Source organism: Aythya ferina, assembly GCF_964211825.1.
Source record: "Aythya ferina genome assembly, chromosome: 1".
Taxonomy (NCBI): domain Eukaryota; kingdom Metazoa; phylum Chordata; class Aves; order Anseriformes; family Anatidae; genus Aythya; species Aythya ferina.
In genome coordinates, this window is record NC_140296.1 from 42,173,155 (window position 1) to 42,192,210 (window position 19,056).

At 32.8% G+C, this 19,056-nt stretch overlaps 1 protein-coding gene across 8 annotated transcripts in view; it reads right to left on the reverse strand.

The window, feature by feature from the left end:
• The window catches only part of DACH1 (dachshund family transcription factor 1), a 375,913-nt gene that overhangs the window by 177,149 nt on the left and 179,708 nt on the right, over positions 1-19,056 (reverse strand). For all 8 annotated transcript variants that reach the window (XM_084510838.1, XM_084510840.1, XM_084510839.1 and 5 more), the window contains exon 3: positions 6,343-6,504. In XM_084510838.1, the coding sequence (XP_084366964.1) occupies positions 6,343-6,504 (162 nt within the window). The remainder of the gene's footprint in view (positions 1-6,342; positions 6,505-19,056) is intronic.

Below are 19,056 nucleotides of genomic sequence, written 5' to 3' on the forward strand. Positions count from 1 at the left end.
ACTCTGTAGATGCAAGACTAAGTACTTTTAATGTACAGTTTAGTTTATCTGATCTCATGTTTGCCATCTACTTTAGGATGAGATGGATCACCCCTACAACTACTTATTTTTGTCTGTTGAGTCTAAAGGGAATCTAAGGTGACTAATATGCAAATGTATACATTTGTTTAAATGAATCCCACAGTGAAAATTTAATCTAGATGAGAGACTCATCATTAAAACACATCTGACTGTTCAACAGGAAATGTTGAATCTTTGCTAATAATTCTGTTAATTTACTAACTGGTGTACAGATCATAACATCCAATTCATTGCCTTGTTTAGCAACTTTAACAATCACAATTAAAGGCTAGGGAAACAGATCCTGCAAAATTATGAACTCCATTTACATTCTCACTTGCCAGACCAGCATTATATTTTAGCCATGAAATTCAAGACTTTTTCCCATGGTATCATGAAGACAAGTAAAATTCCAAAACAGAGTTTAGTGACTTGACTATAGCTAAAGATCTGTTTTTCCCAAAGTTTTATGAAGACATTCCTTTAGCTTGAAATGCAATGTGTTCAACATACCATATTTGTCCTTAAGGCTGTATAATTATTCCTTGGCTAGCACCTAGACAATACTTTTCATCCAAAGATCTCAAAGTTTACAGAAGTAGATAAATGTTACTGACGAGCACTTGTCTTATATCCTATGTTGTCAGTTACAACTATAGTCTTGTCTTTAAATGAACTATGTCATATACTAAACACTGTAATACTGGAAATCATATTTGCAGTCTGAAGTTTATTTTCATTGTTTTCAACAGAGTATTTTTAGAAAAGGAGCACATCCATGCAACTAGTGGATGTGAATACATGATCAGTTTATGCTAACAGAAAAAATACATTAATAAATGCACTGTATAAAAACAAACAAAAAAAAGTATAAAAACAAAATAAAATCAGTGTTCAATCTGTTAAACAATAGAAAAATTTTTATGAACTAGTGATACTGTCATTGAACTGGAGAGAGTTTTAGAACAAGCTTGCTCTGGCTTTTTCACCCTATGATTTGGAATCTGTTCACAGTACTGCCAGCTTAACCAAAAAGGATTAACTCTCATATCCAACTGAGAACACAGATAATTCTCAGTAATTGGTAAAAAATGAAGATGAATGGGACTGAGAGATAAGGAGCAATTAGCTCATCAGCAGTTACAGCTGTGCACTCAATCCGGATTCATCTCTTGAGTCTCGGCCCCTTTTAAAGAACCCAGGACACCCCCTCCCCAAAAATTGCTGTACCTGTCCATTATTCCTCTCTCTCCCATTTTATTTCTGTGCTATAGAAAGACACCTGTCATAGCATTCTGTGTAAATTACTACCTCTCCCAGGACCTGTATCTACAGCCAATCTTCTTTTTACATTTAAAAAAAAGGGGGGGGGGGGGGGGGGGGGGGGAGAAGGGGCGGGGGGAATACAGAAACCAAATGACTACTGTAGACACTCTTAAGTTCCCTGTCAATCGTTTCATTATAGCAGCATCATCTGTTTGAAAATATAAGCAATTCCCTCATCTAATTATAGGGAGGATTTGAGGTTCATTAACATTGCCAAGGCAGAGAATCAGATGTGCAACTGCAGAGCTGTGCTCGGTGGCCTGCATTCTCTGTTTCCTTTTATTTGCTTTTTCAAGGTCTCCAAGACTTTTTCCTGAAACCATAAAAGTAATTCTTTCCTCCAAAATAGACACGTGTGTTTAGAAAAAGGAAATGACTGCATGTTGTACTGTTCTATTATTGGGCAAGGTCGCTAGAGAAAAATAATTTAACCTAAATCATTTTATCTCTGATTCTGGATTAAAAAAAAAATGCAAGCAACCATCATTATTTTTGAACAACACAACGCAGGAAATCTTAGATTTGTCTCATAATTTTATACATTACAAGTATTGTGGATGAATAGAAAACCCAACATGTCAATAAAACTTCTTAATTTTCAACACATTTTGTGGTTGTTTATGGATTAACATGCTAGCCAAGTGTAAAATATTGCCTTGTACTTCCTAACTGTGTTTAGAAACCAAGAACACCAAAGTCTTCATGATTGCTTCACTTCCTTGAAGAAATAATAGCATTTTTTTTTTTTGTATGAATGTAATTTAAACAATGACATTTTCTTGGGACATCTGTTTTGAGATCACATTTTGAATAGATATGAACTCATTTCCTACTAAGTAAGTAATTTACTATTGTTGATAGTTGTTTACAAGTTTTATGAGTCAGATTTCAGCAAGTGGCAACGGTCTTTACAAATCCTTTGAGTATTCTCTAAACTGTATGCATAGTTTATTCATTATATAAAATGTTTGGGAAGCAAAAGTATATGGACTGTTCTTTACTTCCTACCAAGTTATAGATAGCAAAGCCTAGCTCACAGAAATATCTTTAAACATTTTTAAAAGCTTTTATCATTTGTTGCTGCAGATTAATGAAGTATGATAGCAAGGTAGTAAGTACTTAACAGCAGTGAAATAATTGAGGTGATCTACCTATCCATAACTTCAGAGTATCAGGTAGTAAATATGTGACTGATCCTAATAACATCATAAGATGTTGATATGACAAAGAGCAGAACCTCTTCAATTAAATTTAATGTTTGACCTTGTCACTTTCTTTCTTTTAACTCTGCAATTAAAACAAAAATAAAAACACGGCATGATCTTAGAGACAATGCATTTTGTTTGCTGCCATATGGAATTCACTTTTTTTAAATGAGAAAACAGTAATTTATCTATCCTGCATGTTGTATATAGAATTGCCACTAAAAAAAAAAAAAAAAAAAAAAAAAAAAGAACCCAGGACATTTTTCCTTCTTATCTGCAATGTAGCTCATATCAGCCAAGCTGTCACAAGACAGTACTTGATATAAACAAGAGATTGCAAAGACATCGCAGTAATCAATATTAGGATGGCTACAGTATGGAAGCCCCAACCACTGCATATCATTTGTCTCAGCATCTATTTCTATGACCAAATGAAGCATTAATTCAAATCATAAATCTGTGGTGATTTAAATCTGGGAATGAGCACCTGCCTGCTTTAATGATTTATTTTGTACATTTCAGTAAGCAGGAGATTTGTCCATATGAACTGACAGGTCACCTTCAGATGCCAGTAGCAGACTGTTTATCACCATGCAGACTAGCATCTCATCTTAGCAAGTAAATATTAAACTAAAAGAATCCAATTGATTGTGGATGGGGGAGAAAGGCGTTGCAGCCATATATTCTACTCAGTGTGCTAATACCTCATTCCAATTCCTCTGTAATTTATTTTTTCTCTTTCTTTCTTTCTTTCTTTCTTTCTTTCTTTCTTTCTTTCTTTCTTTCTTTCTTTCTTTCTTTTCTTTTCTTTTCTTTTCTTTTCTTTTCTTTTCTTTTCTTTTCTTTTCTTTTCTTTTCTTTTTTCTCCTTCTGAAATAATAATGCTGGTGGGAGGATGAAAGCTCAAGGTTACCATGCAAAACTGAGAGATATAAAATAATTACTTATTAGTGTCATTGACTTCCTTCAACTCCCTTCACTCACTAACCTTTTGGCCATTGCTTCAGAGGACCAAGTTAATAAATTTGTGTAGTGCTCTGTATAATTATACAATGTTCATCTACATAAATGACTTCTGTAAGTCACATTAAGCATCTGATTAAAACCAAAAAGCAAGACAATTCAGAAGTAAACCTGACAATATAAGGAGTTCATATTTTATTTTTCTTCCTTCACACACATTAGAAAAGCCCAAGAACAAGGTACGCTCAACCCATGTACATTACCATACACCTGTAACATGTGGGCTAACATTTAGATAAAGCTTTTAGACTGTTTTTTGTTTGTTTTTCTCCAGTTTGGTTAGACATATAACATAATATAAAATATAACAAAAATCAGGTTATTTTGTTCTGTTTTGTCCCTTCCTTCTGTCAACATTCATAATTTTAATGTTTCAAATTCATGCTTAACAAGCCATAGGTTGTATTGTTAATGATATATGGTCTTAATAATATTTATTTGAAAAAACATAAACATTTGGAAAAAAAAAAAAAAAGAAAAACAACCCCTCAAAACAAACAAAACCAAACAAATAAAAAAAAAGACTCGAAACAACAACAAGAAAACACGTGCATACCTACTACCAAACAACACTTTTGAAATATGCTTCTTGTCAGGATAATACAATATACTGGTTTTCAGCAATGCAATTGACAAATAGAGTTAATTCTTAGTGAATCTAATAATACACTGGTATAATACACTAGTATATATACACTAGTAACCACTTCTTTGATTCCATAGGCATAAATGACACTGGACACTAGATAGGGCCCACTATAAAAGAAACAAATAAATGAAAGTAATTTTTGAGAAAACTTCCATAGGAAAAATATAATTCAAAGCTGTGCACAAACAAGAAGACTGTAATTCCAGAGACATTTCTGATAGAATGAAAACAACTGAGACCATTATTTTTTTTCTGAACAAAATGAACTCAATTCTTCATTCATTTAAACTGGGAAAATAACTGAAGTTAACAATTAAGTTAAGTTGCTGAGAGGAAATTTTGGCGATAAATAATGTTACTTTAACCTACTAAAAAAGCTTGAATATAACTTCTCAATCAAGTAAAATGAGTAAACGGTTTATGAGCAGATTAACCATATAAATTTTGTCTCAGACAATTATTTTAAGATGGATTTCAGATGAAATTCAGCTATTCTTCCCACAAATCCTGCAAATATTTCATGTGGTCTACATGTTGATTATTTGTTAACTTTTCCATTTCCATACATGTACAAGTAGTTTGTCTGAACAGCCAAGAAGAATATTAGTTCTCTAATTCAATATGTGAACACTTTGTTTCACATAATGCATGCACTATGCATGCACCTAAATTAGCTTTGAGTTCAGACTCCTTACCCCAATACTTGGTATTTACTTTTTTTCTTTGTATTTAGGTGCCACCTTGTCCTTGTCCTATACTTGCACCCATCATCTCTTTCACCCAGGTTTCACAGACACCTCCTCTTTACCCACTGTTGTACTCACAATTTTTCCACTAATATTCTACAGAATGCACGTGTTGGTGTTCAAGTACTATCACAATAATTTAAGATAGTTTTCTTTACAAGAGCATGTTTTTAACAGCTTTTAAGTAAAACAAACAAACAAACAAAAACAGATTGTCACCTTATGCATGCATATTGCTGTTATTTAAAATAATGTATCTAGGTGAACTGGTTCTTTGAACTGTAGTCCACATTACTTATAAATAACAGCCTACGAATGCTCCCAGATTGTATAGAACTCTGGTTCACAAACATATTTATTTATGTTAAGGCTATAACATAACTATTTAAGACTCATTTCAAATATATTTACAATATGAAAAATTATAAATAAATAAACAAAAGAGCCCAAAATAAAGACAAAGAATCTCTATCTTATGCCATTTTATTCCAACATTTTTTTTATTCCAACCAATTTTGTCTGCAGTTTTTTGAACATACCTCTTTGTCACTGAATTTCTGTTGCTGAGTTCATACTGTCTCAACATGATAAAAGAAACCAATACAATGAAATGGCATAACAAAACATTTTACAGCAGACACACACAGATGATTAAAGATTTAATCAACGACAACAAAAAGTTACTCTAGCTTTGAAGTATGCTTTAGCAAAACAAATCGTCCAAACAAATGAATAAAGTATACCAAAACAATTCTGTTTGAGAACATGAGTTGCTGATGGTTGCTTAAGAAATGGAAAAGTCTGTTAACTACATTTTAAGAATGTGTTTATTAAAATAAAATATGATAGAAACTGCAGAGCATGGCAATAATTTATTGTGTATGTATGTTTTCCTTTTGTCACAGGGCACATGAAAGTATGAAATATTTTCCTTTCAAGCTTGTGTTCTGAATTACCTAAAGTCGATACCCAGCACACTGAGCAAGAGACATTGTTAAATTTCACTTTGACACCATCATCTGTCACCCCACCTGTACTTTGAAAAATGAACTCTAAGCAATCAAACCACTTTCTTTCATGGAAAATATTAACTAGAGTCTGCAAAAGTAACCTGCAAAGGGAATAATATTTTTTGTAATAGTAACAACAGCACTTAATGCTGGTATAAAGGTCATACACAAAACAAAACTAAAAACATTAAGAAAAGGAAAAAAAATATGCAACATTTTACACCAAATCAAAAACTTCAGAAGGAAGTCTAGAAGAATCACCATTTTAATAAAACCCCATCAGAGTGTTATGGACATTGTATAACGATGTGTCTGAGACTTACCAACACTTGAATTCAGATCTCCATTTTCAGAGTCTGCTCCATGCTGGTTGTTATTTGCATGATAGTTGGACATAGCTTCCAATTTAATTTTTTTCACTTTCATTGCTTCTGCTATGGCAGCATTGGTGGCAGCTGCTGCTGCTGCAGCTGCTGCTGTCAGGCCTGCAAAGTATGAATAAAATTTAATATACATTATTCTACGATTCTTCATTATTGTAGGGACTAAGACTGTTACTCTTCCTTCATGCTTACTACAAACAGAGAACACTGCAGAGTAGTTTTCCTCTTGTTTCATTTGAGGGCTATCAATTTTTTCAAATAAAATATTTCACATCCTATATAAATAGTTACTTCTAAACATCCCACGTCCACCTAAATCTTAGCTTGGTATCCAGTAACTGCAATTATAATAGTCATAACTAGCTGTAGCTACAAATACATGCTTTCAGAAACCAGATTTTGTTTGTAAATGATCTGAAGCATCTGAATAAGAAAAGGTGAACATGCATGCAACTGTATTTTGAAAAAATCTTTTAGATGTAAAATGTTTTTGCCATGTTAAATAAAATAAATTAAAAAAAAAAATCCATAATTTTTGTTTATGAATAACAGACTAAAGAACTCAGACATTTAGTTCTAATTTCATATATAATATCTAGGAGATGTGAGCCCCCATAGGAATCATTTCTAGAAGAAAAGGTAGCTATGCAGAACATTGGTAACATACTTATTTTGCTTTCCCAAAACTATAAGGCACTACAGAATTTAGCAATGAGAAGGGGATCCATTAAATACATTTAATACCAAAGACGAAGGCACCTTCAGGCACCTTCAGTGATTGTCCTACCAAACCACATTTCTGCCATTCAGACATATACAGGAATATTTTACAAAAATGAGGAAAGTTTTCTCTGTCAAAAGCAGTTACAAGAAATACTCTAGTAATGCCTTCAAAACTCAAAATTAGATACAGTCTTTACTCAATGTCATAACTTTTTGCCCTCCTCCTTAAGGAGGAATATTTTTTCCGCTGTCCCCAGGCAGCACTGCTGTCCATTCCCTTTGTTTTGCTCCAACTTGGGTGATGATGAAAAGAAGCTGATGTCAAAACTCCTCAAGAGCTACCCAGAAAAAGACCTCCACTACCTTCTGCTTGTCTCATATGATTAAAACAGGAGGTAGAGATGGAAATTAAAGAAAATTAAACATAAGAAATGAAGGAGAAAGCAGTAAAATACATAAGTTTTATGCAATAAAACTACCAATCTAAGCCCTCAATCTATGATATCACATGAGTAGCAGACCCTCAATACTTTTGAACCAAGATTCTTGCCCTGACAGGGGAGACAGCTTGAAAGATCTGTGTAATTAGTTTAAAGGTGTCTGCTTGTCTGATTTTCAGCTATCCTGAGAGGTGTGAAGTGTCTTACAGATCTCAAGAGGAATTAACTCCACGACTTACTATTCTAGTGGGCCTAGGCTGCTGCCCAGCATAGGAAGAGCACAATTTATCAGGGAATACCAAATAAGCAAAGAATCCCAGGCTGCTGAGGTAAATATTGCTACCAGCATTGCTTCCATGGGTTTCTTATTGTCTCTCTTACCTTCTTAAATGGAAAACGAGTTCAGTATTACCATGTTTTCAGCTAGCAACAGAAGATAACCCATTGGTGAGAAAGCTGAAGGTGAATGGACTTCAGGAATCTCCATCATCACATGGAAAGCAAAAAGGTGGCATAAGGGGTGCTTTTTCATATATTATGTCTTGCTTCAAGGTTGCTTTCCCTTATTTCTCTGCTTGACTGTATAAAGCTTAGCAAACAACTCCAGCATCTCTACTTGCCTCACAAAGACTTCCAGCACCTTTACATGCAATGAGAATTACCAAGTATGGGATAATTACATTCTGCGTGGGCAGATCAATATTATTTAGGAAACTGCCAATTCAGGAAGAAGTACCAAAAGGAAAAAAAAAAAATCAAATCAGAAGGTGGATAAACTTGAGGGTTTCATTTTATTTTAGCTTCTGCCACTATTACAAAATGTGCACATACTTGTCTTAAGAAGGTACTGACAATAACATGGATTGTTTTCAATGATATTTTTATCTTAGAGGAAGGATATGAAGTTATACATTACACAAATTTGGTTACAGTCCTTAAATTAGGCCAAAGAGAAAAGGATAGTGCACCTCTGAACATTGGTTTGTATCCTGTGTTCATTAAACAATGCAATATCCTATACTTCCTTTTATATATATATATATATATATACACTACTGAAAAGCTAAAACTAGCATCTTTAAAGAACAATCCCTTAGAAAAAATATTAAAATACCAATATATAAAACCAATAAATATGACAGCATACCTCAAACTTTTAGTTGTTATTGCACTCTAGATCAGTTTTTAAACACCACCAAATATTAGAATAAACACCATATTAAACCAATACTCCATTGGATTTGTGAGCCCCCCTGGAAATATTATTGTCTATCTGAAAATACTATTGTTCACCATTGCAGAACTGCTAAAATAAAACCCTCTTTTGCTGCAAAATTTGCAAAATCATGTAGGCATTTATAGTTTCTTCTGAAGCACACATAACGCTTCTCTGTAAAGAAAGCCATACCCTTTGGATAGGGGCTGGAAAAATAAAACGCAGACTGCTGATATACAGTTTAATACAATTCTTTCAAAACAATACTTGCGATAATAAAATAATTTTTTAAAAAAGCAGAAACTAAACTTTAAATTTTATTCCTCTCTCATGTAACTGCTTAAGTGATTGAAATTATCACTTTGCCATACAGCAATTAATTTAAACTGTATGAAACTGAAACGTGTCTCTCATATAAACATGAGTCAGAGCAGGAGGAGGTACAGAAGAGGGGCACTGAGTATGGGATAATCCTCAGAATTGTAGCTTAATCCAGTTCTTCACAGCAATGTCAACCTAGCGCAGTTTCTGCCTTACTGTTACTTTTTTCTACTTTTTAACTGCCACGATATAGCAAAGCAGTTGCAAGGAAGTGGAAGGCAAGGAAGGTCCCAAGCCACTCACCAGAGCCCCTGGCACTGGTGCAGTGTGGAAGACAAAAATTTCGTGTTAACACATTGCCCTACTTATCTCACAAGAAAAGGCTGTCATATATATAATAAATAAGAGATTTATTAACTGTTACATAGCAACTATATGTATATTTAACAATTCTAAACTTTAAAGTTCACATATATACTTGGGACTTTTTTTTCTTTAAACAGGTCATTTGAAAAAAACCTTTTGACCTAAACATTAATTAATATATTTTTTCTCTTACAAGAAATGGGCACAGCCACAGAATTTCCAAGTTGTATATTTTTCATTACATTTTATCTTCAATATGAGAAAAAGAAAAATCATCTATTAAGGCATCCGAAATGGAAGAAATAATAAGAATCACATTCAACATCCCTTTAGATATTTATTTTTTTACAAAAAAATATTTGAACAGTTAAAAAGCATCCAGGCTAAAATACTCAATGGATTAAAGTCAATGGTAGTTGTCATTAATATTCTGAAATTGATAAGTTGTTTATGTCTGGCATTTTTCCTGCTGATTATGCAGTGAGACAGGCAGCTTTATAAATATCTCATCACTCCATCGTCACACAAATTTCATCGACAGTGCTCATGCACAGCTATTAGCAATATGAATCTAACCATTACAAGAGGAAAGAAAATCGAACATGTGGCATTAATACGCAGTCCTGGTTCCTAACCATCTGATAGGCAGATGGTGTAAAGCGGATTCTCCAGCTGAAATGAAGGGGCACATCATTTAAAACCTTGTTTGCATTCTAACTGATATCAGTGCCATATTGATATACATGATACATCATGGCAGTATTTGAACAATCTAGTTTGTTTCAGTCATAAATGTTTACAGCCTTGTTTTTTATCTTTAGAAGCATGTTCTGAAGAGCATATTTTTAATTTATGAAACCTATTGTTTACTTCTGTTGAACCAGAAGATTAGTGAAAAGCAGGAATATTAAATTACCACAACTGTAGCAGTATAACTAAGATGGATGAATAAAGTATGTTTTTTCAATAAAATATGTTAGTAAAGGAATTAAAAATTAGCCAAGGCATCTTATGCATTAAATACATTTATTCATTTAAACCTTACAGCTTTTTTCCCATGTGACATACTTAGAACTTTAATACTTTATAAAGCTATTCATTTAAATCTCTTCCTGCATGCAATTAATCTTGTCCAACAATTTAATTCAAAACGCAAAACATCAGAAAGTAAAGTTTAATTCAACAATCATGGTTCTGAAGTAATCTCAGTATTGCTGACAGTTCCTATAGACTCGTCAGCAAAAGTCTGTTCAAGGTGTCTTGTAGGAACTGCATGAATTTGAATTACAACACAATTGAAAGCTCTCCAAGCCTTAGTAGGAACTCGGGAACAAGAAGCAAAACACCAAAAGAAACCGTGAATGATCCTTTCCTACAAAGACCTTCCCTCTTCTGTCACTAGATTACTTTGGCCTGTTGGGTGTGTTTATAGCTGTTAATTATGTTAATAAAGTTGCAGCCTGCTGCCTCTGCCAAATATAATCATAAGCATTCTCCTGCCAAGTTCTAGTCTAATTTACACCCATGCAACTCTACTGAAGGCAAAATTTTGTGGGTGAGAATAAGACCAGAAGTATGCCCAGTATGTGTGGTCTCCAATGCTGAAAAATGAGTGAATGAAACACAATGACATAAAAACATACAATCTTCAGAAAACAATTCTATTTTCAAAGTAAAATGCTTGAGAAAGATGTCCAATACCATGAAAGATTTTTAAAAACTGTACAAATTACTGGTGGGGACTAAATCATATCCTGGAGTTCTGCCTTCCAACAAATATTATTCCCTGCCTTAAGAGACTGCTCTTAAAACTTTCAATTTTTATGGCACAACAATTTTACTACACATCCTAACTGTGAAGGAAAAAAAAAAAGAAAATGAAGCATGAGTATCCTTTTCAGGCTCAAATACATCTCAAAATGTGTATTTTGAATGTTATACCTAAACCCAGTCCTTTGACAAATTACAAACTTATTTCAGTAATTGATCTTAATTCATTTTTAACTTCCTTCATATAACTATTCCTAATAATAATCAGCTTTCCTAATAATTATTTCTAATAGCTACATTTCTTTGCATATATCATACATACACATATTTGTGGGTATATAAAACATCCAATTATATATCTATCTATATGTCTATATCTATATATAGATATATGTAATCTATATAGATAGATATACATATAGATACATATTTTCACAATCTCTTTCTTTAGGACTTTGATAACATTTTCTTGATACGTTATCTCTGCCATCAAAGAATAGGCAGAAAACCAAAAAATGACTGTCAGCAGTGTGTTACATTTAATTTCATTTATTTGCTGGAAAGTTCATTCTACTGAAGTGTTTTATTCTTTGTGTGGGAAGATGTCCAAATTTCATCTAAATTCTGAAAGAACTCCTTTCATTATTTCAAATTAACGTTTAATCCTTTTTCTTATATTTTATTTCAGTGGCATAGACTTGAAAATAATTCATGTATTTTCTTGACTTAATTCCAGATTTCATATTGGAGTTCTTATTTGGGCAAAAATCTTACTATAATCTAAAAAAACTTTGCCTGAGAAATAAATGTTGGGTTACATCACATGTTACATGGTTACATCATAGGACTTGACCCTGATCACTGTAGATTATTGCATTGGTTTCACGGCTTTCAACAGTTCAGGTACAAGTTTTTGGTAGCTTGTTATACTGCTACCAAGTTATTTTAAACAAAATAGGATCCTAACTTCAGTCCTAACACCTAATGGGTGTTTTATATAGTGTGATATATAAAACAAGAAGTGGAAAGTAATTTGCAGGAGGACAGAGGACTGATTACATAGATTGTGGAAAGGGGAACTTCACACTGTACCATAATGTTCTGTTAAAATATACTGATTTTCATTAACAGAGTTCTTCATGTAAAATGTAGTTCTGGAACCTAACAGTTACCGTTATAGTTAAGATAAGAAGCCTTATTTTTGTTAAGCTTCCTGGACTGATCTCATACAACAACATTAGTGTATCCCAAAAATGTCATTACCTGTCATTTCAGGATAATCAAAAAAATCCTTGTCAGGACTTTCCAGTTTTATTTTCTTGCTCAGCTTGAATGGTTCAGCATAAATTGCTCATTAAGATTTTTTTCCAAACATCTTTTAAATGGCTGTTATTAAAAGAGTCACGCAAATACAAGTGAAATAAATAATTGCACTTTAAATATTGCTAAAGAAGGATTACTTAGAAAAAATCACCCATATGATCTAATTTAGAATAGTGCAACTAAAATGGAATTGCCAATCTTGTACTGGGACAAAAACAGTGTATGTGAGGCTCAAACCATCTGTTGTTCATCAAAACTAATCAGACCTTTTTCCTGTAACTACTCCTAAATTGCAATATGAATTTTGAGGTCTGGGTATTGCATTTAAGATAAACAAGAAAAAATAAAATAAAATAAAATAAAATAAAATAAAATAAAATAAAATAAAATAAAATAAAATAAAATAAAATAAAATAAAATAAAATAAAATAAAATAAAATAAAATAAAGCTATATTTCTACAGGAACCTGCAAATCTAAAAATCTTTTTACTTATAATATATCCCTGCAGTTAATAATAATAGCAGAAATAAAGAATGGACCCAGAAAGAAGCAGTGTTCTCTTGATCTGTTTTGTTAAACATAGATAAAACTTAAGCTAAATAAGCTTAAACTAGATAAAACCTTGTTTGTTGAAAATCTGAGAGGCAGATTCAGTAATGTGGAAAAAAAAATGTAAATACAATTAATTCATCACCAATATATCTAGAACAGTACAACAGTACAACAGTACAACATCTATTGTACTGATGGATATATATTCCTTGAAGTTTGTTTTTGTACTAAGTAAAAAGTATAATCATAAAGTGTATTTCAAATACCACAGCCAAATAATAGCTTAACAAATAGCTTAACACAGTTTTGTGATCTGTGAATTTATTATTGGTTTGATGCAATTGCTGCAGAATTAAAACAATGCATATTGTATAAATGCCTTGTTATATTATTGTGCCTCTCAGCAACAGTTTAAAATACTACTGTAATGCATACAGCTTCAGAACAATACAATTAAGAGAGAACATTCTTTCTTAAACAAGTCATCTTTTCAAAAGCAATAGATTCTCAGTTCTCATTCAGTCTGTTGCATTATTCATTTCATGTGCAACCTCATGCTGGACCATAAATTGTTACTTTATCTAATCAAAGGCGACTTAACTCCACAGAAGGTCAAAGGTTTAATTTTGTGAAGTATTATCTTACGCTATGAGTTTAACTGAAAAATAGAAGAAGAAAAACAGCCAAGAAACTGGTAATAAATGAACCTTTATTGCCTCAGGCATTGGCCTAGTTAATAAACTTTCATTGAAGGTTTCTTTCAACTGTTATGGACAATGAGGTTAAAAAAAAAAAATCTTAAATTACAGCCATGTGTGACTTTTAAAGCAGGCATTCTTTTTTATCTCAACCTCCCTAGCTAAGGAAAAAGACAAAGAGATTGTCTTCAATTTCTTAACCAGAAATGTGTGCTTCTAAACAGATTAAAAAGTGCAGATCAAGCCTTTTAAAAAGAAGAGGTCAGCTTTGAACAATATAAAAAAATACTTTTACTTAAGTGTCAAACCTTTACCCACAATCTCTTTAACTGAATAGTATGGATTTCTCCTCTGCCCCCTCCCCTCCAAAAAAAAGTATGCGTGTAGGGAAAATATATATACTAACAATATATTATGCTAACAATGATGCTTGGTACCTAACAGATTTTCTGTTTTACATTTGCATTGCTAGAATGCAATAATGTCTCTTGTTTAATAGAATGACTTATTATGGGAACAACTTTCTTGCACTTTTAGCAAACAGAAGTTCCTTTCTTCCTTTTGTGTGTATTATCTCATGTTCTCACAACACTATTCTCTCTGTTACAAAAAATTCAAAGGTTTAACATAAAGAAAGTTACTGATAGTTATTGGTGTTCTGTGAATTTTCCTGAATAGCATTCTTATATTTGAATAATTGCTATGTCTTTTATTTACATGTTCTTTGAGTTTTGTTTAGAGAAATGCATAATAAAATCAGTAGCACTTAATAAAATGTTATTTTTTAACTTCAGACTAATTTATAACTAGATGGACACAATTAATTAATTGCAACACTGCTACAATAAAAAATAAAAAATAAAAAAAAGGGACGTGTTCATGCCTGTAACAGCAGTAATGTAGCTAAATACTCATAATCTTCCAAGCAGCAGGAGCTGTTTTGTTTTGTTTTGTTTTGTTTTGTTTGTTTTGTTTTTTTTTTATAAACTTAATTCACAGTTTGACACAGATCTTGGGGTAACGGCACACAGTTCTTTGATTAAACTAATATCTGAACACTGTTGAAGCAGCCTGATGGCCCCATGGAAGTCTCCCTACTACTTCCAAGCTCAGCCTTGTAAATGGAGTTACCAAAAGCATTCCACTAGACCCAAAGAAGCCCAAATGCCTGATCACGTGTGTGAAATTTAACTTGTTCATCTGTGGGATCAAAAGAGGTTTAGAATAAAATGAGATTGTAGCTGTTGACACAGTGTTCCTGTTTTAGCTTTTACAGAGTTTTGGTCTGATGGATGTGCCCACAGAGGAACCATTTCTCTGCACTACACTGAAGAAATAGTCCACAGATATTTACTTTAAGTGGGATCAAAACCTTTGTGGCCCATGTGGCTTTGATCCCAAAGCAACGTTTTAGTCCAGAGAAAGCAAGATTAGATTCACACTTTTGGTGATTAAAATGTAAACAAGAATTGTCAACTGCAGACTTATTTCAGGCTTCCACCTCCCCCAAGAAATTAAAACAGATTTTTTTTCTATTCATGAAAGAAAGAAAGAAAAGAATGCAGAACTTTAATTACAAACAATTACCATTCCCAACTGAGATGAAGTATTATCATAACAGCTCATAGAGTGCATCTTCAACAGATATTTAAAATATAAGCTACAATTTTAAGGTATTAAAGAAAAATTTCATAGCAATATTCATTAACAGCATAAGAATATGCTACATAAATATTCAAATATCCAAATATCAAAAGTTTAAAATACTTTTAAAGAACAATTCTCAGTCTGCTTTGTCACATTTAGTTTTAAATTAGATATTGTATCCCAGAAAACAAACAAACTATATTTGGTTTATAATATATACTTAAAATTCTGTACCATTCTACTGTTTGCCTTTCTGTATTTGCAAAAGTGAAAAGCAGGCTGCACCAAGCAATAGAATGATGGAAAAAATCCCAGAAATCTACTGTTATTTCAAGTCCTATATGCCATTGTTTTAACACCTAAAGTTGGGTGAAAGAATTTTCATACATGTATATCAAAATGTAAAGCATGTAAGGGTCAGGAGAGTCGTTTCTCCTCCTCCACGTCTCTATTCACTTGAAGTGTTTTAACTTCAAGAGCTGCACTGTGGCTTTGGGCCTCTTTTTTTTTTTTTTTTTTTTTTGGTTGTGGTGTTTTTTTCTTTTCCTCCACTCCATTGTTTGTTTGCTTGTTTCTGGTTTTTTTTTGGTTTTGTTTTGTCAGATCCATTATGCATTTTGCCATGCCAGAGGGAAGGCATGGGGCTAAATGTACTATTACAGAACACTGATGCAGAACTGTGATACTGTACAAAGTAGTTGTGATAACGACTTACAGGGAACACTGTGTAGTCCTGCTTCCAGATTAAAAGGCAGTAAATTCTTAAAGACATCCCACTCTCACCTATATGCTCTACTTGTTGCATCAGGTAACAGAACACTAAATTTCATGGACTGGCATCTAATCTCTGCAGTGTGCACACTTCTTTTGGCATGTTGAGTGAAAAATCATAGACTTTGCACATTTGGAGATGTACATTTGTACATCTCTTTCTAATAAGAAGCATGGCATAACAGTGGGATGATGTTCATTTGTGTCATATCCTGGCACTCAGTCAAACCATGGCCACATTATGACACCAAATCAAAGGAGTTCTCTCCAGCCCATGGTGAGACATCTTCAAATAATTTTGTTGAATAATACCTCGAATCACCTCATACTCAAAAAGTAAATATTTGAAGACTCTTAATAATATTAAAGGGGAAAACGTACACATAATCACTGAATTTGGTTACACAAAAACAAATATGCAGAAACTTTTCCACAGTCCCTTTTATATTGATGTAATTGCAGTTTATATTATGAAAAACTGTAACATTTAGCAAATATAGATTTATATAACTGATCATATGTCTTTCCATATGGCATAATCTTTTAAATCAAGAGCTGAATAGTACCACTGTCCACCTCATTATGAACTAGTGTGGACTAGAAAGATCAGACAATATGCAACTTAACAGAGTTCCAAGATTGTTTTTGGCCCCAAGAAATCCTCATCAAATCATGTTGGAATGACAAATTACATGTATATTACTAGCAGTACTTTGTAGAAGACAGAATTGTATGTTACCATGCTCCTCTCAAGTTGGTGGCATCTACCAATAGCAAAATACGATGAGAATTCCACAGATTCCCCATTTTGTAGGAAGAACTAGATTAAAATTTATAGCATATAATTGAATTAATCTTTTCTTCAGGAATGAATGAACAGGCTGTCAACAGATTTGGGTTTTCCCCAAATCTATCTGTTACTGGAAATCACTTTTCTCCATCTTGTCAGCATTTGCAGAAGAGTGGGACGTGATGTGTGTTCTGTAAGGCCTCATTACTCTGGGTTATGACCTTTCTTCTTATCATTTCTAAATTCTAAGTTTTACTCTTCTCTGACATTGAGATGGGCAAGATGGACTGCAAAGTTAGCACAAAGTGAGTAATAAAAATAATTGACAAAAATTTAATCAGTATCTAGATAATAACTCACTTTTTTCCCAACCACAAGCAATCTAAGTTCAACCAACAGCAAGATGCACTATCAATATTTAACATTGAGCATATCAACACTCTGATGGAGAGAATATCTTTATCTTTTTGAATAAAAACATGCATGCATAAATTTCAAAAGAAACAAGGGGAATTTATTTTTTTTCAGCAATTCCCTACAATGAATTTCTGAGTTTCTTTACAACTGGATTCTTAATTAGTAGTTAAGAATGTTAAAACACATGCTCCCTTTCCCCTCCCCCTTTCCCTGGTTTTTAGTTTCTCTGTTTATCAACACAGATTTTCAACAGCAATAACAGGCCACGACAGAAACATGTTTCATCTAAACTGTATGGGATGGTATATAGTTGGGTTTCACATAATAAAGGCAGATGAATCAGCATGATTCTGTTCTTCTTGCAACTATATTTAATAAAGATGACATATCATCTATGGAGACATTCATATATGCACCATTTAGTGTCATGATCAAATCTGAAAAGTGTACATAAATTTGTGTTTGTGTTTTTCTCTCTTTGCCCTTCTCAACCATTGAAAATACACTTCAAAATTGACAATATAATGTTGCCTCAATTCACCACATTTTTGAAGGAAAATATTTACAAGTTGCTTTTTTCCATTCACATGTGTTTGTTATAAGAAAGCTTACATTGCAGGAAAACTTTAGTGACATTTAGTTAAATGTTATACTTTGTTCAGAAACTGTTATCATTCAAGCATAAGTGATTGATATTCCTCATATGTAAGAGTATGAAACATATAATGAGTTATAAAATGGCTTCAGTGCACCAAAAAAAAGATTGCCTTCAATGGTGATGATGATATGCGGGAATTTTGGACACTTTAATATTTCCAGTCTCTTAAATGAGCTGTTTGTTGTTTTGACGAGATTGACATTTCTACCACAAACAAATAGAAGAAATACTAACTTTATTAATATGATTTTATTTATTTATTTTATATCCAATTGCTGCATTAGCTCATCTCAATATCATGCCCTTTCAGCAAATCAGAAAATAAATAAATAAATAAAATAAAAACTTTAACTTTAGTTCAATTCCAAGCTCCTGCCTCTGTGTACTCTCTCCCCCAAAATCACTCCTTCATTAGCATTGAGCATTTCACGCAAATGTTAACAGGAATAATAATAGCTGTAGAATGCCACTAGCTCAAAACACTTCACTATATATTTACTTTCTGTTTTTCATCCTGCTTATATGAAAGACCCAGATGCAAAATTATGGAAGATATTTTTTCTAGCAGTAGGATTTGGCTTTTTGACAGATTCCATAAACAGTTATTTTGGTAGCTTTAGAGATGCCCCTAGGTCAGTCACTTGGTTGGACAGCTGAAGGCCTGTCTAATTCTCCTGCCTGCCATTTTCTTATGATTTATCTTCAGTTAGTTGTAAATTAAATACAAACAGATCACTACCCCACACCTACATGACTGCTGTTTAACCACATGTGCCAAGCATTTTTTCCACAGAAATCCTTATTGGGTAGCAGGAAGAATCTGAAAAGAGATGCTGAAATAAAATACCTGAAGAATATCTGAAAGGGTTTTGAAGCAGTTCACCTCTTTAGGTAAAAATGTGATTATTTTAACTAAAGAACAGAGGTAGAAATTAGAGGTTCCTGAATTTTAATTCTGAA